Source organism: Andrena cerasifolii, chromosome 1 (assembly GCF_050908995.1).
Source record: "Andrena cerasifolii isolate SP2316 chromosome 1, iyAndCera1_principal, whole genome shotgun sequence".
Classification (NCBI taxonomy): Eukaryota; Metazoa; Arthropoda; class Insecta; order Hymenoptera; family Andrenidae; genus Andrena; species Andrena cerasifolii.
In genome coordinates this window covers 32,599,178-32,623,569 of record NC_135118.1, presented here as the reverse complement: position 1 = coordinate 32,623,569, position 24,392 = coordinate 32,599,178, and the positions used below count along the sequence as shown (strand labels likewise).

General features: G+C 45.6%; 1 protein-coding gene across 1 annotated transcript; it reads right to left on the bottom strand.

Annotated features, from left to right (window-relative positions):
* Positions 1 to 504: 504 nt before the first annotated feature.
* Bsg (immunoglobulin domain-containing protein Bsg) lies at positions 505 to 22,483 on the bottom strand. The gene is made up of 5 exons (XM_076826727.1): positions 21,799 to 22,483; positions 8,632 to 8,892; positions 4,392 to 4,640; positions 3,828 to 4,272; positions 505 to 2,663 (listed from the first exon to the last, which is right to left on the bottom strand). The coding sequence occupies exons 1-5, from the start codon at positions 21,869 to 21,871 to the stop codon at positions 2,618 to 2,620; spliced, it is 1,074 nt and encodes a 357-aa protein (XP_076682842.1). The 5' UTR covers positions 21,872 to 22,483; the 3' UTR covers positions 505 to 2,617.
* Positions 22,484 to 24,392: the final 1,909 nt, after the last annotated feature.

The following is a 24,392-nucleotide window of genomic DNA, read 5'->3' as shown; positions in this document are numbered from 1 at the left end:
CGAAGAAGAACACACTTTGCTTCGTTTCTTGTGCAATAGCTACGACGGTGTTCTTTTATCTGCGCTCGGATATTTTTCAAAATACCACTGACCGGTTCGGTGGTACGGGTTCGCTCGGGCTGAGTTCTCTCCGACGCAACCAAGGATGTTCCGAAACGAAAGCAAGCAAGCGTTAATATGGTATCGCTGAAGTCTTTCATTCGTGGAAGGAATCCGATTCGTCGCGTTTCGGTGGCTATTAAACAGAGCAGAACGATGAGAAAACAAAAAATGAATCGAAAACTGCGAATTCTCATGGCTGTAATTGTCCTATTAATGTCAACAACAGTGCGCTGAATAACGAATAATAATTGCGGCAACACTAGAAACAATGGTGTCGAAGTAGACGCAGCAAAACGAGCACCCGCAAAAGATAGAACGAAATTGCACTGAGTTACCTAAATTCTCTTTATACTAGCCGTTAATAATGGATAATAATAATAGTAATAATAATAATAATCGTAATAATAATAAGAAATAGTGTTTTGTAATACTTACAATGACGATTACCGTCGGTTATAGACGACGATCGTGTTGGTACGGATTATAAATTATTACAATAGTGGTAAAATTAACGATAATACTTGTAATAATCATAATAACGATAGTAGCAGCAGTAGTAACGATGGCAATAATATTACAGTATTAATATTACATCATTAACGTCGTTAACAACGGCGTCGCGCGCAAAACCATGACTTCCGACGTGTTTCTTCCCCTCCGTGACCGATGGAATATTTAAGATCATACCGTAATAGTAATTAATAGTACAATAATAATATAATTATAATAAGGCGACGCCACCAGGTAAGCTTTTTTTCCTCTTTCTTTTAAATACCTCCGAAATGTCTTGTTCTCTGTGTGTCTGTCCCTCTGTGTGTATGTTCGGAAGCCAATTATAGCACGCATTGCCTCTCTTGATCCTATTGTATTACGTAACTAGTCTCGAGCACATATTTTCCGTTCCTACCGTAAAATCTTCGTCTTCTTCGGTCACACGCGCGAAGTATGAGAAACAGGGGGTCCTACACGCTCTGAATCGGGCCAGCGTACCCGCCAAAGCTCGTGGGAAGAGGGGGGGGGGGGGGCGGGGCCGGAAACCGAATCTTCTTTGGGTTTGCGAGAACGTACGTCGGATAAATGCGCCTCGAACATGGGTGCACAGAGTTGGCCCACTTATTCCGAACGATTTAAGTACCTCTGTTGCATTTGACGATGCGGGAGCACTGCCGAAGAAACAGTCGCTTCGAGGGGGGGAGGCAAGTATGGCGGTAGAAAAAAAGTTGGCGCCGGAAGGTTCGAAACGTGGCAGAGCAGAAAGTGTATAGAGGCGAAGAAGGAAAGATGGACACGATATCAATTTGTGGCGACGTGAATTTAATTTGTAAATGGGCAGTCGACGCTAGCTTCAAAGTGTATTGACAAACATTAAAGTTGAATAGAAGCGAAGTAGAAGGGTACATCGTGCGCTAACATTATACTTTTCTCGCTAAACGTCGTTCGAAGTGGTCGTTGGCTTCGAAGTCTTAAAAGAAAAATTACCTTTCTCTATCGTAATTGTCCTCTGGAACCGAGTACCGAAAGGTACCCGGAGAAATCCGAGGATATTTTCTCCCATCATCAAAGTTATGTTCGTGTTAAGTGGGACACCCTATACGCACAATTATTCAACCCTCTCGACACTTAGCAGGCACCGTGTGCGGGAATCGTGATCCATGCACAGTTACGCGTGCCCGCCGAACGCCGAAGAGCGTTCTCCGCACGGGACGCAACGTGTCGCCGTTTCCGAGAGTGCGCAGTATCCAAAGGGTTCGATCGTGATGATAATAGAAACGAATTCGCGGCACGCTCGTGTAGTACAACGTCGTTTTTGGCGGGTATGCTGCTCCACCAGTGTTTTTTTTTTTCTTCTCGTCACTAACGCATGCTTTCATTCGAAGCGCATGCAAGCATGCATGAACGCGCGCACGCACACTTGAAACCTTCCCTCTCTCGCCCTTCCCTCCTCCTCTATACTCAATTCCTTTCGTTTTAATTATTACCCTACTCTTTCCTCGCTCACACTTATCGCAGACTCATACAACATGTATAATTTTAGATCAGCAGCACAAAATCTCAAAACTTCCGTTCGATCAAAGCAGTGTAGTCGAGAGTACGGACAGGCGAACATCTGATAAATGGAGTGAACACGATAGTAAGGCTTAATTTAATTTGTTAGTAAATCGTAATTAACCGGCGCACGAGGGCGCTGTATTCTCTGTGCACAGACGACGAGCCTGGTTCTCTCCACGCGCAGGTGGTGCACTCGAACGGCCAGCTCTTTCTCTCTCGCTCACACTCGAGTTTTTCTATATTTCGCTTTGTTTCCCTTTCTCTCTATCTCTCTCTCTCTCCCTCTTTTAATTCGTTTCCTTGAACGATGTCTTTCTCGTTTTCGGAACTTTTTACCCATCTCTCCCTTTCTGTACAGCTATCATCTATTGTCACTCCGGCCAGATGCCACACGATCGTTCTCCCCCATATCCGTTCTGCTATCCTGCATCGCTCTCATTCGTCCGCCGCTTTATTCTTCGCCGCTTCACTTTCTCTGCCGGACGTCGGAATCCTTGTTGGGCGTTGGCTTGCTGTGAAAGAGAACAGAAACATTAGGAACGGTACGTACGTAGGTACACTAAGCAATAATGACGCATCTAGTGCGCATGTCTGAACGAGAAACAGAAAACTGGAAGAAGAATCTACTATCTACTCAAACTTTCCACTCTAGGTAGTCAACTACTCTCCCACAAACTTCACGCTGTGAAGTGGAGCTCCGCCCACTTTGCCATCTTCTGTTTGCGCATGCGCATTAGACGCGGCACTACTACTCGCTGTCATCTGCACGTGTACACCACGTTATAAGGACAACCAAGCTGAGGAGTTGTTTTAAGGAGGATAGAAGTACTTGGGATCGAGGAATCACGCTAGTCCACCGGTTTCTCGAATTCCACGCGACTCTCGCCTGGAGAGGCGCCAATACAGCTGAAAACGACGGCACGTCTTCAGGGGGAACGACTTAAAGCAATAGCGGGAGAGACTCAACCGCGCCGGTGCGGACGATCGGCGTGATTGTTTGGGCAGGGAACGTAACTGGATGGCCGTGTGACCTGGGAACTCTGGCGTTGGCGGTGTTACAGGGGGGTCGACTGGAAGTTGGGACGGCGGGAGGGGCCCGCGCAGGGGAATGTAGTATTCCATTCTGCTGTCCTTTGGGTTCCCGGGACCGTCTAGCTCTCTATACGTGCAGCGTAATTTGCAATACCAAAATCATGATGCATATTGTTGTATCAACTTTTGCGCCCTTAGTGGGATACAGAACTACAGCAGTTTCTTAATTAAAATCCATCCAGTATTTACAGACAAACCTAGAGCGCAAAATGTTGGATCGTTAACCAACTTTGGTTGAACATTAGAGCGGAGCGGAAAATTTAAATTTGAATTCTCAGTTGGCCTGGGTGCGGGATAGTTGTCTTTTGATTAACCAAAGACGACTGTAAACAATTTTGGAAAATATTCATGACTGCAGGTTCCTTTTTCTCCTAAATAATCATATGTTTAGGAGAAAAAGGAACTTGCGGACATGAATATTTTCCAAATTTTTGTACAGTTGTGTTTGGTTAATTAAAAGACAACTATCCCGCACCCAGGCCAACTGAAAATTCAACTTTAAATTTCCGCCTATGCAGTATCGCTCCACCCTGTTAAACATCTTGGACGAAAGGGGCGTGCATTGGTGACCAGGAGATACGTACGTGTCAGGGCTCTGATCAGTGTCTGATTCCTCGAGCTCAGCCTTGTTCCGTTTCTTCTCGTACACTAGGATGATGGCGCACAGAATAACGACCTCCGCGCAAATGCCTAGAAAGGGCCACAGCGCGGCGAGCTTGTCTTTGACCCTGAGGAATGTGTGGGCCTCCGCTACGTGATTCTCGGTGGTGTCTGACCAGTTGTAGGACACCCTGCAGAATATGTCGCCGCGGTCGTTCATCGTGATGTTTTCGACGGTCAGGACGGTGCCGTAGATGCCATGCTCTTGGTCGCGGCTGAGCTTGACGCGACCCATGCTGCGCGTGTAGTTCTGGTTCCCGAACGTCCAGGACACCTTGATGCCGGGACTCTGCCTGCCAGCGCACACTAAATGCAGCTTCTCGCCCTCCACCACGCCGATCGAGTCGACCAGCTTTGCCGTGGGTCTTGCTGCAATTACCGATCAACTATTCAATGGAACTCCACCCGCTTGGACGTACGCCCTTGCTAAAGTGACCTGTCGCGACACTGTCCTTTTCAAGAGGCAGCCGGTCAAGGTGGATACTCACGTACGATCCTATACTCCGTGGAGGAATTCGACCCCTTGCAGCTGTAATTCCCCAACAAGGTGTCGTTGCTCTTTAGCAGCTCCAGGGTGCCCGTTACGTTGTCTATCTTGATGGCGTCATTGTGCTCGGCCAGGGCTACCTGCACCGAGACGTTCTCCTTCAGCCATTGCGTCTTCTCGCCAGCACTCTTGTTCTCGCATTCCAGCACCAGAGGAGTGTCCATGGGCGTCAGCACCCTAAACTTGATATCTGTCACAGAGGATTAATTTTATTAGCATCGGAGAGGGTTGTTTCTGTCCTAGCAGGGAATGTTGCTTGGCTTCAAAGCAGCAGGTGTTTTTTAAGCTTCTTTAGGACGAAGGGAAAGTACAGTGGCGGACGAAAGGAAGGTTACAAATTTTAAAATCGCATAACTTTTTTAGAATTAGTCCAAGCGACATGAGTTTTTTTTAGCAGCTAGAAGGATTAGTTTGCTAAGTGACGTGTTTCGTCGTTTTGAAAAAAAAATGCATTAGCAAACTAATCCTTCTAGGTGCTAAAAAAAACTCACGTTGTTTGGACCAATTCTGAAAAGGTTATGCGATTTTAAAAGTTGTAAACTTTCTTTCGTCCGCCACTGTATATTGACTTCAAGTTTGTGTTCAGTAGTGTCTGCTGCCTTAAACTTACACTGCGTTCCACATTAGAGCATACTCGTTTCGCGCAGGGATACACTGTTGATCGGTCGCAAATCGGTAGGGGCGTTGGTACGCTCTTATATGGAACGCAGTGTACTTTCAAAATTACTTGAAGCAAGTAGATATCTAAAATTGCGTCAAAGAAGGTGATCTCCTTCTTCATTCCAGAAAATATCATATTTCTCATACATTTCTAAGAATTTAGTAGTCTCGTCACTCCACCTATTCTTACTCATTGTTTTATGATCATAACCTCACATTTCAAAGACAATAGGCAGTCAACTTACTTCAAGTGACTTAAGCTCACACTTGTACGTACGTTCACATTAGTCGAGTTGTATTTCAAGGCAAGTAAAGTTGAAAGCCTGCCTACGTCGCTTTAAACTTGAAAGAAACTATGAAAAGATATTTCGAGTCAATTGAATAACTGGTTCACACTTGCGAAGTAGTTTCAAGTTACTTGAATTCAAGCGACTTGAAGTGAAGTAACTTGACTAATCTGAGCGAGGCTTTAGCGGGACTTTCGTTGAAGTTTGACCTACGGAATTGAGCCCATATATTGTCAGAATCCTTATTGGAACTGATAACATGGCAAGATATGCAAATGTGCTTCCCTTATTAGCCAGGGAATTTCGTTAATGACCCATCTTTCAGACGTCCGCTCTTTGAGCTGCCATTATATAACATATTTTTCGAAATTCGTGAAGCGTCTATTCAAGATTCTGCCTTATCTGTTAATAACTCACTTATCAGAGAAATCCAGATCGCTGTTATCTCTGGAACGCGTAAGAAAAGCAGTATAGGGATCGATTTATCACCTTCGTGGAATAAAATGCAAACACCTTCGCGCTTCTATTTTATGTACTGATAAACTCAGAATGCCTCGTAATTTACAGTGCCTGCTTAGTTGCGTTATACTTATCTATTAGACAACTTCCATATAAAATTAACGTCTAAGGAAAATATCAAAGATGCTATCTGCTGCCAGTCAATTCCACTTCTGTTAAAAAAAAATCTGCTTATTCACGCCTACAGACACCAGACCCATTCATCGTCAGCTTTGTTTGCCAAGCGTTACGTTCACGAATTTCGAAAGAGTTTTTAAATTCCCATACCAAATCGCTTAGCGAGCTGGGTTGTGCAACTCTCCTGCCACTCGAGCGTTTCAAGAAGCAGAGATAAACTTAATCATTCTACTCATTCATCGAACAATCTTGAAGTTACATCTTCAAGGAGCAGTTAATATCGAACGCAACTTATAATTACATTACTTAATAACTCTAAACGCAGGACGAGGCAGCAAGCATCATCAAGGCTCCCGCAAAGCTCGAGCGTTCTCCTGCCTGAGAATAATCACATTCCTCGTCGATAAGAGTTGCGAGCAAACAGCAGCTCTGATATAAAGGACAAGCTGGCGACTGCAGCGCGAATTACATCACAGAGAAGACGCTTTTCCGTGTTTTCAACGCGCAGAGGCGTCTCTTCCTGGCGGGGAATGATTTAAAAAGCCTTTGTTTAGGTGGGAGCGCTGAGTGCACAAAACGAAACTCTGCAAACAATTATCTCGCTCGTGTGGCACAGTTGCTACGCCACGGCGTTGGCACGGGACAGAAGTTAATCGTGATTAATTGCCATTCATACTCGCCTAACTAGATAACCGCTCCAGCTGGAAAATCGTGCGTCATTCTTAGCGAAATAATTGTTTAGAGCAACAGCACGCACATCACTCCACGTTACTGGTACAATTGTGGGCCACCATTATTACATAGAACGTAGGTATCGGGAAAATTCTTAGGGAAGATTCAGTCGCAATAAGCAAGCAATAAGCGGTGAAGAAAGTGAATATCGGTTTAACTGCACGAATAAGAGTTCAGTCTCGGTGAAATTTAACTTCATCGTGATGGACTGATGAAACGTCGAGGCGTGGATCACTTGGAGACAAGGAAATGAATGAGAGATGATCGATATCCAGTGTTCTCTAGCATAGTACTTGAACCTAGCATAACGAAGACACCTGAAACTTGTGGAAACGTTAAAAGATACCTATACAATTCAGTCAGTGGCGGATTTAGCGGGCGGCCGATGAGCAATTGCCGCCTGGGCCTGTGCCCAGAAGGCCCAGCTAAGGCCCCATCATAAAAAAAACAGAATTATTTTATCCAAACACTATATTTTTATCTGTACTGCTACATTTAGCCCGTTTTCAGTAAACTACCCCTCCATTTTCCCAAAACAGTGGACCTCTCTGGGCCCTTTTCCTTAAATCCGCCACTGGTTAAAATGCTCTACAAGCTTTTCAACGATCTTCTCAAAGCAAACTTCAAGTATTCCTTGCCAAAGGAAATCTCAGCCAGTGGGGCTAACAACATCCCAGGGAACGTATGAATAGTCTGAAATCACAGAGTTTGTACACCGAGGGAACGCATTCCTTCCCTCCCTAAGATAGTCCACGGAACTCTTTCGACTATTTATTCTTGGTCCCCTGCTCCGAGCTCCCCATAGAGCAGCGATGCCCCGATGGGCGGTCCGAGGACCCAAGCATCCATAGAATTTCTACGAGCCGCGTGGAAGGGAGTGTTCGAAACCAATGAAACGGCGAACATGCAACGTGTAGGGAAAACTCTAGTAGTGTGCGTGTAAGCTCGTACTCTTAAAGTGAAGTTCCATGCCGCGTGGCTCACCGACTCGCGCTCGCCGAACCTGGGCGAGCCGAGCCGAGCCGAGCCGAGCCGAGTCGAGTCGACGAGCCACGCGCCGTGGAACTGCACCTGTATAGCCTAATTGCACACTACTATACTACCATTCATTTAAGAAGGAACCCGTTTCGCGCATGTAGAATGAGCTCATTGGCTCCGAAAAAGCGTTGGTGGGGGTACAGCCAATAGTGGCTTCTCCCGGCACCAATGAGCGTCAACCTGCGCAGAACCGGTCTAAAACTCGTTGGTCGGCAGGTTCCTTCTTAAATGAAAGGGAGTATAGAGTTTTCCCTATCCGTTGCATGCCCGCCGCTTCATTGGCTTCGAGCACCCCCTTCCGCGCGGCTCCTAGCCAACGTTATGGATGCTCGCGTCCTCGGACCCTGTGATGCCAGATCGGGGACGGGTTCCCTCGAGAATTTCCCCCACCTCGCGCACACTACGCCGGAGCTGCGTGTCCGTGAGTTGAACTCCGAAGCGCCGAGCTCACGGACACGCTGCTCCGGCGTAGTGTGCGCGAGGTGGGGGAAATTCTCGAGGGAACCCGTCCCCGATCTGGCATCACAGCTCGGACCGCCCACCGGGGCATCGCTGCTCACTCCACCCGGAACCTTACACGTTCCAATGATCCACCCCAGCTCCAGGCCCTGTGATTTCAGACTCCTCCATGCCTGCAGTCTTCTCCAGTGCCAAGTCTCGCCGTGCAAGGGAACACGAGCAACATATTCATCGCCCGGCGTCTACGTACAGAAACACTGTTATGCAGGGTACACAGAGGGCAGCGCCAGGCATGCGTCGAGCAGAGTAACAGGCAGATTAACGGGGCTGAGTAGTCGTAAGTGAGAGAGGGGTATAGGGCATACGAACCGAAGTATATCCAGAGAGGAAAGACATCGCTGCTGTCGGTGCACTTGTAGTCGCCGTTGTGGGTGTCCGTGGCGTGCATCGCCCGCAGCGTGCTGATCCCTGCGGCCATCGTCGTGTTCACGGACAGCTCACCGCTCGACAGCTGCGGCTCGAGCGACTGCCCGTTCCTGGTCCATCTGATCACATCGTCGGACCTCAGGCCGCTGCACATGATCATCCAGGGTTGGCCCTCGTGCACGACCGACGCCCCCGTGTAGGTTACTTTACCGGGAAGAACATACGAGCACACGTCAAGAGGCATACCATGGAGACGGGGTCTGAGATTTGGGCATCCGGGCTCCGAACGGGTCGGGGCTACAGCATGCACCATTTCTTCTGGGTGCGAGACGAGGGCAGAGGGGCATGCCAGCGTATGTGGCGACGTCCTCTCAGGACTTGACGATCGTTTCGCGAGGGGAGGTTCACTGGAAGCATGTCCCCAAGACGATGCTGATGATTGCAGGATTAGTAAATGATACTATATGTATTTGGGCGGCCCTTATTTTCAACCTGCGATTTCTTTTGCTCTCACCCCCTGATATGGTTCCATTTGATAACAAAAATAGTCCCTGAAAAAGTTTATTGCAATCGGACAAAAGGAAGGGATGCCGACCAGGACTTAAAGTTTAGAATTCATCAGTGATTTGAATTTGAAGAATTTCTCGAAATTGGTAAGCCCTATCGAAATTTTGATGAAATAATATTAAAAGAGCTTTCGATTTTCTACAATTACTGTGTATGTAATTTTTTCGTGCTTCCAACGATTTTTTAGATAACAGCGTTTGAGTATAGAGAGGTCCGGATTTCGCGCGTGCAGACCTCTCTGTATTCAAACGGTGTTATCTAAAAAATCGTTGGAAGCACGAAAAAAACTCTATTATCGCAGATATAAATCTTCGATATTTTTGCGAATTTCGGTATCAAATTTTCAGGAAACATTCATGACATATCAAACACTGAAAATAAGGGATTTTTTTCATCTTTTTCGCATATTTCGGTATATGCCCCCCCTTAAATGTTTAAAAAATATTGCTCGAAAATAAAAATTCCATTTCTGTACGCCTTTGTAAATAAAAAGTGTTCGAGAAACATTTAAACTTTCAAAATTTGAGGAAAAAAATTTTATTTTTAGTTTTTCGGACTTCTTTCGAAAACCGTTTGTCGCACGAATGAAAATAATAGGACGTAAAAGATTCTCCTTGTCCGGATCTACAAGTTTTGTTTGGCATATTTTTTTATTTAATCAATAACTTGGAGGATATTATATAAAATCGACTTCGCGAGCTGTTAAATAATGATTTAAACGTTTAAGGGCCCAGAGGCACCTTTTCCCGTTATCCGATCGAGCTCAAATTTTACACAGATTTTATTTTAATTATTTGGAACGATTCTGTTGGGTGCCCCGAAGAAAATTCAAAAGTCGAAAATAACAGCCACCCTAGCATGCAGGGGTTTAAAACAGTTATGATAACGGTTTCGGTTCTTGAAACAGTTATTCAGAATATCGGTTCTTCATAACTGTTTCAGTCAAAACTGATATATAACTGTTTGAAACAGTTATTTTCGGAACCGTTTCAATCCCTGCTAGTGTGTACATACTTACAAGGGGAGATCCCCAACCCGGAAAATCAAAAAATTATGAAACTTTGGGGATATTTAGGGGATTTATAGATATTTATAGGGATTTATTTATATAAAAAAAATGCGTAATATATATATTTTTTTTTTTGCTACCCAAATTGAAATTGACCCCTGAAAATGCAGCTATTTTTCGATTTTGTGTTATATCTCAGGAACTACGAGAGACAGAAAAAAAGTTTCCCAGCAAAAGTTACTTCTTTTAATTGGAACTATCGTTTGATAGCTTACAAGTCACGAGTTATAACACCAATTCGGAAAATAGCCGAAGTTTCGGGGGTCAATTTCAGCCCCTTAGAGTGAATTTGGGCAGCAAAAATAAGCGTAATACATCCCTTTTTTAATTAGAAGAGATTATTTCGGCGCGCTGGTTCGGTCTATTAAATAATTAAATAAAAGCTATTTAGCAATTTTGAGAATTTTTACCAAATTCCAACGTTTCGATCAATGATTATGATCATTCTCAAGGAAAGTTAGATAAAAGGAAAAAAATAATGCGTATGCTTTTATACAAAAAAAAGTTGTTTTCTTTTAAACAAATATCATGTTCATTGTTGGGAACGTGCGACGTAGGAGTCGGTTAACCAGTGACTTCTTTTTTCCTTCTATATCCTTTTTATCCATTTTTTGTTTACCTATTTATCACAAGTTTCGTAATTTTTTTAATTTCCGGGTGGGGCAGCTTCCCTTGTTGGAAGGCATATAGCGAGGTCGAAAGAGTTGAGAGAATCCGAAAGTTTATAGTTTTGAGGTTTCCACCGAGAGGTCTGGAAACTTTATCTCGACAAAAGAAATGCCAAACCTCTTGTTCGGAAACTTCAAAGCTGTAAACTTTGGGACCCTGCAGCACTTATCTCGCTATATCCCTTCTAGACACTGTACCTGAGCTAGCTCACCAGCGCTGACAATGAGACTGGGAACCAGGGCTTGAAACCGTTATTATGAAGATTTCGGTTCTTGAAAGAGTTATGAAGACAAGTGATCCTTGCATACCGCCGAGTGTATACATATACATATGTACAAATGTGTACGTAATATATATTTGCTTACTTATTTATAATAATTTTTAAACATTTTGGTTACACAGAGTAATCTATAGCTGTAATATGTTGTAATTTCATTTACTGTAAAATTCTGTACAATCGTTACAAGAATCGGTTCTATAACTGCTTTGTGACTTATATAGAACCTAAAAAATAAAAGTTAAAGAACCTAAAAAATAAAAGTTATAGAACCTAAAAAATAAAAGTTATAGAACCTAAAAAATAAAAGTTAAAGAACCTAAAAAATAAAAGTTATAGAACCTAAGAAATAAAAGTTATAGAACCTAAAAAATAAAAGTTATAGAGCTATATAGGAACCGTAACTTATACTTATATAGTCTGATATTTAGGTTCTTTATAACAGTTATTCCGAATAAAGGTTCTTCATAACTCTTTCAGTCAGAACCTTTATATAACAGTTTGAAACAGTTATTTTCGAAACCTATTCAAGCCCTGCTGGGAACGTTAATGGTAGATACAGGCGAATCCTAAGTACGAGGGGGGAAGGTTGCATTCGGTGCAACACTCAATGCTGTGGCAGTGTGTAAACGGCACAGGGTTACTTCTGGGAATCATGCCTATGATTCGGTTGGTATTGTAACCCGTGCGTTGAACGCCTATGGGCGGTTGGTGGACATGGTTAAGATATAGGAGCAAGGGATTTCCGCACGTGGTGCATGTTTGGAGTTTGAATGTCGATTCCGGAAGAGTTAATGTTTTTGTTGATGCGTTGGGTATGGGGGATAGACAATTAACTTTTTGGTTAAGTTATATTTTGTTATTTTGAAGAGTATGCGGAACACTGTACGTATTGTATAAGTAAGTTATCGTGTAATGTGACGGGTAATAGAATACCACGAATTATAGACTTCGCTAATAGGAGTTGGTAAATATAGGTTTCAGTAATCTGGTATTATTATCGAGTTATTTGTTCTGTTTTGAATACGGAGGGTTGCCTATGACGAAGTTGGGGCAATCAAGTAAACCGCACTTAACGACCTGTGCTTATAGCGACCTGTAGTATGTAGTATGTACTTGCATTCTTCATGAACATTATCTCTTTATGATGTATGATGTATCGATCTCATGACGTATATATACGATCAGTCCTGAGTGACATGATATGCTTTTTCAGAATTAGAGTTGACCATGACAAACGACCATGTTTCTCTCGTGACGTATATATACGTCTTCTGCAAAGTGATGCCTAATTTACATAGACGTATACGTGGACTACAAATGTAGGGGTAAGAATATACACGATTTAACGTAAAGTAGCACCATATATGTACGCTCCATAACGAAGACGTATATATACGTCTCTGTAAATGAGAGTGTATAAATACAAATTTTGCGTTTTGTCGCTAAACGTACAAAGTTGCACATACACGGGCTTCGTAAATCTTCATTTTTGCCTCGTGACGTATATATACGTCCATCACAATTTGACTCTAGAATACGTATACACGCCAAGAACAACTTAATGTCTCTTTCCCAGGACGCGCATATACGATTTTCATGAATAGACGCTGATTTTACGAAGACGTATATATACGTCAACGAGTAGCACTTCCTCCCGGAGCCGTGAACACGCCATTGTCGCGAATGGATGACTGTTTTCTATTTAGGATAAAGATACTTCTCATCCTCCCAAATTATTACTCCTAACCTCGCCATCTCTCCTATATACGATATCAAAGAAAAAAGGCAACTTCGTTTGAGGACTGAAAAAGTTCTCAATGTCGCGTTTCCCACGAGTCCATTGAACGCGAAACGATTACGCGGATAAATATAGAGGAAAGAAGAGTTTTCGCGGGCCGCGGGGGCACGAGGTTTTCCAATCTCGTTTCGGTAGAAAATAGAACTCTGTGCCCGACCCGCGGCAGTTTAAGCTTCGGAACCGGCCGGCGCCAAAAAGTCAATCACGAGGCGGCACCCCGGCCGTGGGGCATCGGCGAGGAGGAACACGTTAGTCCGGTTCCTTTGAGGCAAGGAACGCCCGCCACTCGATTGTATTTATTTTTAGCGGATTTATTCTTTTACAGCCCCGTCGTCCTCGTGGACACCAACTCGACCAGATGAAATTATAATGCATGCAGGCCAGGGGAAAGGTACTGATAATCACGAACATCGTTCTCGGCTGACCTATAAACTGCTCCTCCCCGCCGCCGTTGGCTTCTGCCTCCCTCTACGCGATTTAAGAATACACGCGGCCGCAGATATACCGACTGATCGATGCTTTGTTTGGACTCGAAATATTTACGTAATAAGCCTTCGTTACTGGAACGAGGATCGGCCGAGCGACAGGCCCGCTAGTGTTTCTATTCAGCGTGAAATCGAACCAGCGAACACATGCTAAGGTTGAGATGGGTCGGTACGTAATACCGACGGTCGTTTAAATCTCGAAGGTTACGGATTCCTCGCCGAGAGCCTTCGAGAGCGCGCAAAGCTGTTCTTTTGTGCGCGATCCTACGACACTTACGGCAGTCGAGGCGCCCCTCTGTTACTTCCCATTCGAAGTTTGCAAACGAAGGGCGAGACAATGGATGGAATCGGGCCGTTCTTTGTTTCGAACGCGATTTACGAGGCTGGCAACTGTACTAGAACGCGAAGTAGGATGGAATGGGGATCGATAACGGCGAGCACGTGCCCGCATGACCCTAAGCATCAGAAGTGCCTATATGCTGAATGTGTTCTATATCGACGGGCGGAAATGGGGCTGAGAGATTGTGGCTCATTCGTCATTCAAGCCGTTTCTGTAACTTTCTTTGTGAACGAATCTGCAGAGCGGAGGGAACTTTCGATCTTTCGGGGACTGGTTCCGACGGGTGTCTTAATATTTTTCCTCTCGCCGAAAGGAAACCTGAATGTGTAACTAATTCAAGGTAGAAAGGTGGTAGATAATAAAGGAACCTGTTTCATGTATTTTTAGAAGAGGCTGCCTCGAACTTGAATGAACCGGGAACTCGCGTCCTTTTTTCGACACGAGGACTTGAGTTGCGTGACAGGTTCACCTGGGACGTTTCGAGTATCTTTTACATTCCAAAAGCAAACGGCACAGCTCCAAGGAAAGTTACTAGTTATTAATTCTACGCATGTGTGTAAATGGTATTATATTTTGCATGTCACGTTGGTAGCACTGGTCTATTTTGTAAAGTCCCTCACTATATGCGGAGCAGACTATATTTTTATTCAGCTATAGTATCTTTGTTAAACTTTCTCTTAGGCATTACTTGCTACTGATGGAAGGTAAGAGGATTCCGAGCTAAGAAACCACTTCGAACTGAATCGAAATGAAAATGCACGGCTTTTTACTGAATAGGAGAAGTTCGGGCTCCAGGAGAACTTTCCGTGGGGCAGAAAAATTTTCGAGCATTTCTATGCAGTAATACGTAGAGTGCGACGGAGGACGCGGGAATTGGGACGCCCGTGATCTAGAACGCAATTTGGCAAGTTAGAATTGCGGGTACATGCGAGGCGGAGCACAGTGGCAAGAGAGCCAATGCTCGTAAACACGTTCCTTTACCCTAACGATGCCAAAGGTCGAAAATTCCCACCTATCGCGCCATTTTGTTGCGTCCAGCTCCCTTGCACGCCCATAAAAGCAAAGAAAAAGTATCCCTAGCGGCATTCGCGTGGCCCAGTAATAGACTAATAGATTCTGGTATCCCTAGCAGTAGTCACGCTATCCCCTAGCATCTTAACAGAATAGCAGCAATTCCCTAGATCCCCCAGAAAGATCCCTAGCGCACCTAATAGCCGTTCAAAATTAGCTACAAGCGTCCAGGTGTCCATCGCAATTTCAAGCGTGCACGTTTTCGCGCCGTCTAATTCGATCGGTGTTGTTAATTCGCTTACGAGATAAACGAATTTCGCATACGGGTCACTTGAAAGCCGGTCACTGCACCTCCTGATAAACTCGTCGGGCTCGATGCAACGGGAGGGTGGGGCCGATCGCGCAATTTCCAATAGGAATACGTTGCAATTCTTCTGCCCCAATAAACCAAACAGATAAAATTACCCAGGAAGCAAAGAACGTCGTTTCTAACGAGAAGCAACCTCTAGTAACAAGTTCGCACAGAACCCACAAATTGGATAAGCTCCTCCGTTCCAGTGAAATAAAAATAAAAGCCCCGGACGACCCTTGTTTAGCGTACCAACGTTTAACATCGTCGTGCACGAGCTACTTGGTTATCGCCGGAGAGACAAAAAAAGCAAACAACGCTCGAAATTCGACACTCCACGCCAGCGGCTAAAGTAAACAGAATCAGCTCGTCCAGACTGATGTTTACCATTTTCGAAGGTTAAAAGGATCGAACCGAAGATAAAGGTCTCCTCGTGTCGACCGCGTTACTAATTTTTTTAATTTTCCTGAATATGTTTGCCCGCGGCATTCGCGTTGCTTAAGAGGGCAGGTTCTGAGGACTCGGTGGGGCGTTAGCTTTCGTAACTTCTCTATCGTACGAGTAGGCTGATCGGGGAACAGTTTAAGAAGAGAACGTCGGTTGCTGTTTTATGAAGGTTACGGTTTTAATATTTAATTCAATGGGTTCGTTGACGCAGCGACGCTCCCAGAATCGTCCAGACACAGTATCCAATTTCACCGCGCGAAATGCAGGAAATACATGGTTCCAATCTATGAAACATATCATGAAATATTAATGCACCTAAATGGGGACCAACGGCGCAGACAGGAATGAGGAAATTGGAACACGATGAATTTCATTATCCTCTCTGTTTTTTTTGTTCCATTAAATTCCTCGCCTCGGACAGCAGACGAGGAACGAGTTTTAAACGCGGGCCAACGTGCGTGTGTTTACGCATGTTTACGTCAGCCAGTCAATAAAGAGGTCCTGGTTCTCTTACGTCATCGGGAGGGAGGGATACTGGATACAAGACCACGAGCACACATCCATTGCCAACGAGGTACATGCGATCCATTATGGCTATTTAGTACCTCAAAAAACATTTATGCGCCTTGGCATGTGACGTCTGCGGATCATCCAGTAATTCAGGGTGGAATTAATATTCTGGGGATTTTTTTTTCAGGAGTTGAAGCCACCTCGATTTCAAATACAGAACAACTCAACATTCCCTGCGACCAACTTTTTCCTCCACGATGTCTACGAAAGCCCGCTTCAAAATAACCTGTTATAGTATTCTTGGAAAGCAGAGATATAACTTTCCTGTGAGTGAGAGAGAGAGAGAGAGAGAGAGAGAGAGAGAGAGAGAGCTCAGCAGGGTTGCAGCGACGACGAGTCGATTGCACCCATAAATAAAGTTGGGCCGTTGAGTTGCTTGATTCTTCTAGGTCAGGTGTTCCAACAACTTCATACGACGCTTTGCATCGCGATGATAAATATTCAAGACCACAGGTGCGCTCTACGTGAACACAGAAGGGAATTCTTCCTTTCTCTAATGCAATCTGGGAAACATTCATACAACCATCGTATCTGGAAACTGTATTCCACGAACCGACACCGGCGTGACAACGCTACATAAATAACACAGAGAGTCAGCATGCATTAAGATCGCCGGATGATTCAATGTGACTCGAGGGCACATTGAATCAACGGGTAGGTGTAACATCGAGTGAACTCGCTATCCGCTGCTTTCCTGTGCGTGCACAACTAACTACAAATTATAAATACACAAGTTGGTGCGACCTTTGAAAACGATTCAAGATAAACAGCTTTTATTTGACGGCGATGATTCAGAGGAAGCGGAGAGTTTAGAACGCCCTCCCTATTCAAATGGTGGTAACTAATGGTACCCCTAATGCAGCAGTGTTGGAATTCATTTTGACCAGAAAGATCCCACAAATTTATTAGCGTCGCTGAAAAATAAAAATCATACGAATATCGTTTAAGCAGCAGAGGATCAATTAACTAAGCCAGTGATTCCCAAACGGTGGGTCGCGACCCTCAAGTGGGTCGTGAAGTGTTTTCTGGCGGGTCGCCACGCTGGTTTTTTTTTTAAATATTTTAAGTTAGAATTATATTCCGAAATATCTATTTTTAATGTGTTTTCTTTGCCTTAATAAATTTATCTTACCTTACATGGGAGGGGCCGCAGGTTATTTAAATATTATAAAGGGGGGGCGCGACACAAAAAAGGTTGGGAAACGCTGAACTAAGCTCTTGACCATGGGAATGAACACGAGTTCCACCCGACCGGAACGCGAGCAAGTACAAAAAAGAAACGCGTCAGTGCTCCACTGAATGCGTCATATTGGTCCTAACCCAGTAGCGCTTCGAGGGATAGTACCGCAGCTTGTCATTAGTGGCCTCCTTTCGGAAGGTAGCATTGTCTCGTCGATAAACAAGGCGATGACGGAGAAATTAGCAGGTGGAGGCCGATCACCCGAGCTTTGAACCGAGTGTTTAGCGCCCGACGAACGGTAAATTGCAGCGGGACACGCGTGCACACGAAACGTCCAACGTGTCCCAGGGTTTCGATGACGAATCGGTAAAATTACAACGCCCCGCAATAGTGCGCATACAAGTTGGTACACGTCACAGCGGTATTTGCCGGCGGTGGTAACAAAGGTCGGGCATCAACTGGAGGCATGATTCACCAGAAAATTCGCTACAGCCACATCATCGTAAAAGAAGCAATGTATCTTCAAGCCTGTTACTCGATATCGCGGTGCTTTTTCCTCGACCGACGCGTTATCGGCCCTCCAATGGATAATACAATGCGTGATCGAAGATATACTGCTTGTTCCTGGTTAGCGGAAGACGTTTCTAAAACGAACAAAACCTGACTGGCAAATAGATAAAGACTTGGAAGTAAGCCTCTGTAGACACACGCGTATAAATTAACACAGTATCTTCTGTTCCTTGGAAGTGCCTCTATGAAGACGCGATAAAAGCTAAGTCATAAGTATATTTCCCTTTGGAAGGCGGTGCCTGGGTCTTCTTTGACCCACGCGTAATGCAACAGAGGGTAATAGAGAAACCTTAGAACTCATCAACATGAATTGTTTCGACGAAAAGGAAACAACAACTATGATACACGTAGTACGGGTCAAAACGGACCCAGGCACCATCTCCCGCGTGAAGACCCAAACCGAGGGTTATAGAAAGTAGACGTGTCTTATTGAGGACGTGGCTTATCACCGCTGAGCAACGATAATATCTCTGTACACAGACGAGATCGAGTAAACACTCGACAGCCCCGCCGATCTTTGTCGAACGCACGCTCGTTATGTATTCAGTGCAGTGGTATGAGTACTCGCGTTGAAAACCAGTTCTAACCTAGACCTAACCCAGACCTAGAACAGAGAAAGACGAACAAAAGTTTGCAGCCGGTTGAGCCGGCGCGCAGTTATGTAATCAACTAAAGATACTCTAATGAATTTATTTCGGTGATGCATAAAGTAATTCTCGCGGCCGACATATACTCGGGCGCGCGCGCGCGTGCACGCCCCAAGTAAAACCGAAAACTTTTAGTTGGCCTAGTTAGTTCCGCGAGGGTCACTAGCGCCGCGCTTCTACACCGACAGGATAACATAAGAAAGCAGGCCCCCCTCCGGCCGATCGAAGCACGCGAAACCGTTCGTGTCTTCGCATCGCACACGGGAGGACGGACAGAACAGCGGACTTGGCGAAAAACCTTATATTCGGGATCGATCGGCGCAGTCGTGGCCGCTATCTCCGACGATGGTACAATCGGCTCATCTGATTCCGACCGCTCAAAGCCGAATGGACGGCGGAGTGTAGCCTCCTTCGCGTGGCTGGCGTTCGTGCGGTAAACATTTCTACAACACAACTCCGTGAATATGGCTCAAGTGAGCGCCTATAGCACGCCTTTGTTCTAAACCACATTCATGAAATGTTGTAGAAGTGTTTGGCGAGACAAATGCCAAGCACGTGAAGTGGGCCACTCTCCGGTCGAGCATTCGTGTCGGGGCGGCCAGAATCAGACGAGCGGACGAACGTGTTCGCAGATATGCTCGGAGATATTTACTTCAACCTGCCCTAGCGAGAATCGAAATTTTTAAGGCGCCGTTACGAAGCCAAGATTTCCCGTTCGGCGGCTATTCTTGGATCGCGATTTTTAAATATTAAAACGCCTGACTCGGGACCGCGTCGTAAATAATACCGGTATCTAGGACGGGTTCCTAGCCGTTCGCGCGAATCACGCTCGCGACAGAACGATGAATAAGCCCTTCGACTACGCGGAACGCAGAGCCGTCGTGTTAGTAGATTCCTGCACCTCGGATGTTCAGACACGCGTTTCGAATGAATTGCGTATATAAATCCAGCGGTGACGAGTGCCGGGACGCGTTGAATTGGGACTTTAAGGATCGTATGGCGTTACTATCGTCTCATTATTCTATGGTACACGCTGAAAGGCCAAAAATAGACGCGCGCTCCCAGGGTTAAAACGTGTAAGCATTCTTCTCGTCTGGTTTGCGAGCGACGGCAAAACAGAGAGCGGATGAAAACATTCGCCGTGTTAGAGAATGGAGGTTAAGTTTACATTTCGATAAACAAGGCACGCGTGCTAAGAATATAAACGACCGACGCACGCGTGTTAACCTCGTTAACGATATTAAAATACCAAATGCGATCACATTACCCCGTGAACGACGCCCGTTTAAAAGCTCTCGCGATCCCATGATTCTACGGGACACTTGTAACCGCACTTTTCTGATCCCACCGAGCCAGGCCATAAAATGGAAATTATCATGGTAGACTCTTAATCTAAATATAAGTATCCTGACCAGCGAGTGATATCTTTTCAACGCGACACGTTCTGGTTATACCTACATGTCTATGGTTAAATAGAAAAATTCTGACGCAATCTCTTAAAAATTGAAAAAAAATATATATGTCTTAGATAATCGTTGGGAGAACACCTGGTTAGTGCGTTCATTACCCACCGACCAATCTATCGCTATCGCGAGTAAAAATCTCGCTGATTTTATGTAATTACCGGCCGAACGCGAACTTCCGCGTAACGATCGCTAAAAGTCGGTAAAGTTTTCTGGGTGGACGGGAAATAGGGTCAATTGTTACGCAACAAAAGTTGCTTGGCGTGGGTACTTTGCGTACGTCTCTCGGAATGTAGCCGCAGCATCGAATGCGAGCGAATCCCGGTGTCTCGCGTCGGTATAAACCAGGGGTGCGCAACTCGGTCTGCCGCGAGGGTCAAAATTCGAGCGACGCACACTGGCGGACACCGTGGGGACGAGTGACACGCGCGTGTCCCATCTATGTACACGGGCATATCAATGACATAATGAACGGACGTAAAAATACGGCAAACGTGCATCTGCGGCAGTTCGTATCGCGCAGAAAACATATGCGACTATGAGACTAGTATATACTTCGACAATAAATTTCGACACAGCGCCGGAAGGGATTTCCTAACCCGGCAATCACTGGTATCTAAATACGCTGTGCAAGTCTGGACGTGATGGTTCCAGGGGCGATCACGAACGCGGGAATGGGACTATTGGCTGCGACACACGTGATACCGTAAGCGCAGGTGTTCTACGTATCGCGATCGAACGCCGTGAACCTATATACGTACGGCGATAATCGAATCGGGGTGGAATATCGTTATTCGAGATCTCGGCTACTTCGAAGCCACTTCACGCGGCGCCTCGCTGAAGGGTACCCCCCCTCGTTGCCAACATTCGCGAAACGAGAACCGTGTTGGAGAAACAGGGTTGATCGAGTGTCCGGTGCATTTAATGCCGTGCGAGGCCACTCGCGCGCGTTCTAACGCGATACGGTACAATCAAAACTATAAATAGAATTTCATAATCTGTCAAGATACCGTCGCCCGCTCGAACGCGGAATGCCCACGAAAGTTTGGGGAAGGTGATAGGGATTACAGGGCGTGCGTTGGAAGCGCGATTGTATTAAATTTAAAATTGGGTGAAAAACTAGAGCGCGTAGACAGATGCGCGGCGAGGGTAACCATGTGACAAATACGTCACGCCGCTGCCGAATCCCACGAGCGCAATAAAGCATAACAAGATTCTCGTGCGTAATTCAGGAAACTGGCGACAAAGGGAGCCTGCCGACCAGCGAGCAACAGAGCTGCGTGTTTCGATGGGAACGAGTATTCCCCTCCCCGACAGAAACACGACGCGATTGATTCGCTTTCCAATCGCGAGATCGGCCTTGAGGGTCACATTTTTTTTCATGGCCACGCGAGGAAATCGTTATCCCGGCGGAAAATCCTTCTTCTTTAGATCGGAGTTATAGTTAGCGGAAAATAGTTGCGAGCGTTCGATAGCTCTCGTTGCGAGTCGGTGGCGAATGTATCGGTTTCGCGGACGATTTGACACCCGCGGGGGGGGGGGGGAGGAGGGGAGGAGGCAGCTATACGATACGATAAAAAAGAACGGTGGTCGAGGGCAGAGGCTGGGATACGAATAAACGAACGGGTGAATGGTGGGCGATCCGAAAGAGAGGATAAGTCTCACCTGCCTGGCCCGTGACGAGGGTGCCCGCTAAATATAGCATCCCCAGCAGCACAAAAGCAGCTCGCCTCTCCATCTCGTGGCGCTGATGTACGCGTGTGGCGCGTGACTGTGTGCACTCTGTGCAATACTAACGATTCCGCTCGAGTCCGACGGTTTCTAGGGAAGAAGCCACGAAACAGGGGCGCCTAGGCTGGGCTGCCGTAGCTCCGTTTCCGCGATCGTCGCCGCCGTCGTGGCCGTCGTTTGTCGTCACCGTCGCCGTCGCTGTCGCCTCCTGTAACACCCTTCCCGTCGTCGGCGGCTCCTCCTTTTCGGCTGTCCACTCGCTCGGCCAACTACGATCGAGCCCCACTGCTCCCTCGCGATCGTTTACACACGCACTCGTCACTCCGAGCCACGCCGTACCATTGACGTCTGAAAATCCTCTTATCGTTATCTCGCGACCCGCTATTATCTCGTTGCGCGCAACAATAACGCGGCCCCCGTCTCGAGCGCCGTCCCTTTACTGTCCGATCCCTGTCCCCCTCGAGATCACGTCGAGCGGATCGAACGGCAATTAGCGCCACGAGCCGCAGCAACGGCAACGTCAGGAAAAATGGCTGCCACTGTCTTCTGCTTAAGTTTCTGCGCGGGGATCGCTCTTACTTTCTCGCCTGTCGCTCCCTCCTTTTCGCTCCCCGGCGCACTGCTCCGCATACGTCCTCTACGTCCGTACCCGTGCGCCTCTCCGACGCATGCGCGCGGACGTGCGCGCTCCCCCACTTCCATCCACAAGTACAGATACGAAAGCGAGCGATTTTTTGAGTGTAGTTTCGCTTACGATTAGAAACGTTAGAATGGTATCGAGCGGTGTATGATTTCCAGAAATCGTTGGCCTCTTGATGTACAGATGGAATGAGTGTCAAGGTAATTGTTTCCACTGAATGATCTCTGTTGCCCGAGGAAAGGCAAGTTGCGGATGTAGAGACACGTATCGACGAGCCGCGATAGACTACGGTGCTGCTTCTGTAAGGGGTGACTCGGTAAATTGAAACTTGTTCGAATTTCTACGTATTTATTTAAGTAGAAAAGGCACAGGTTTGGTTATATATAAATTTAGTTTGCTAGGTGTCGAGTGCATTAAGTATCAAAGTGTGTTGTACAGAATAAATAGGTGAAAGTGTACTTTTATAAATTCTCAGATTTTTAGGAAGATCGCGCGTTGTGGCACAGTCTTACCAACAGTAAAACTTACAGTAGTGATGACGATATGTGTGAAGAAGCATGATAAGATATTTACATGTATACAGTTAATAATTACATGTGTGTGTGCACGAACAATTTAAAATTACGCGCCAATACGTGAGAGCGTATGAAGTGCTGAAATGTCATTGGGCACGTGAGGAAATAGAAGTGATTAGCTGATAAGAAGTGGGTATAAAATAATACCATGAGGACGAGCAAGGGAGGGAATTAGTGTGAAAAGAAAATCAGTGTGAATATAAGCGAAGGCAGAAAGTGATCCCAGAAAGAAGAGAGAATAAGGTGGGCGAGTGAGGTTAGCGTGAAATATAAAGCCTTTGGCACCACCCAGATAGCACAGGACGTCCGGAAAACGTCCAGAACACATCCCAAAGACGTATTTTGCAGACGTCCCAAAGACGTATTTTGCAGACGTTTGCAGGACGTCCAGAACACGTTCTGGTTACATCCGAAACGGGCGCTTGTAAGACGCTTGCAAAGCGTCCCAGCTAGGTCCGGAAGAGGCGCTTAAAAGACGCTTTTAAGAAATGTGTGTTATTTTAGAAATGCCGATACAATAGTTAAACGAAACCAGGGATTGTAACCGCTGTCTAACCCAAACCATCCACGAAGTATGGATAGATCGAACAGCTAAAGCCTAATTAGATCTACATACATACAAATGTTTATGAATGCTCCCAGAACAATGGAAAACAAAAAACACAGATGCATTTGTTTAAATGTTTTTGACCGAATGTTTGCAAACAGGTTTTATACAGTTTTTGTATATTTGTTTGAGTATTTGCGGTCAAAAGTTCTAGGTTAGGGTTTATGGGGGTTTGTGTCTCCAGCGAAACTGTGTTACCGACCTGTAATTTGAGAACTGAATTTAGCGTCCTCTACTCATCAACAGCGTCTAACTCGTGAACTACTTTAAAGTATATGAAATGCTGCATGCGCAGTCAAGTTCACTCACACATTACCACCGCTCCTGTAGGTGTTTCCCCCTCCATCACTGCAGATTAATCGATCCTAACCCTACATGCGGGCTACTTAACCTTGCATACGTGTAACTTAATTATAATAGGAACCTATAGAGTGAGAATTTGATACAGAGGAGAGTTCTCGCCACACGGCGCTTTGACTTGGCTTGTCATGGGATGCAGGCGTTCCACCAGTTACAGATGGGTCATTCCACAACAAATCGATCACTTTTTGCAATCGATGTCAAGGATTTCGTTCAAGCTGGAATATGATGTAGTCTACACGAAGCTAGGACGGGTTTAAGTTGGCTAAGAGTGGGTCGGTAATAGTGCTGCTAAATAGTTAAACAATTCAAGTACTTGAAATTCAAACCTACTAGTAAAATTCGT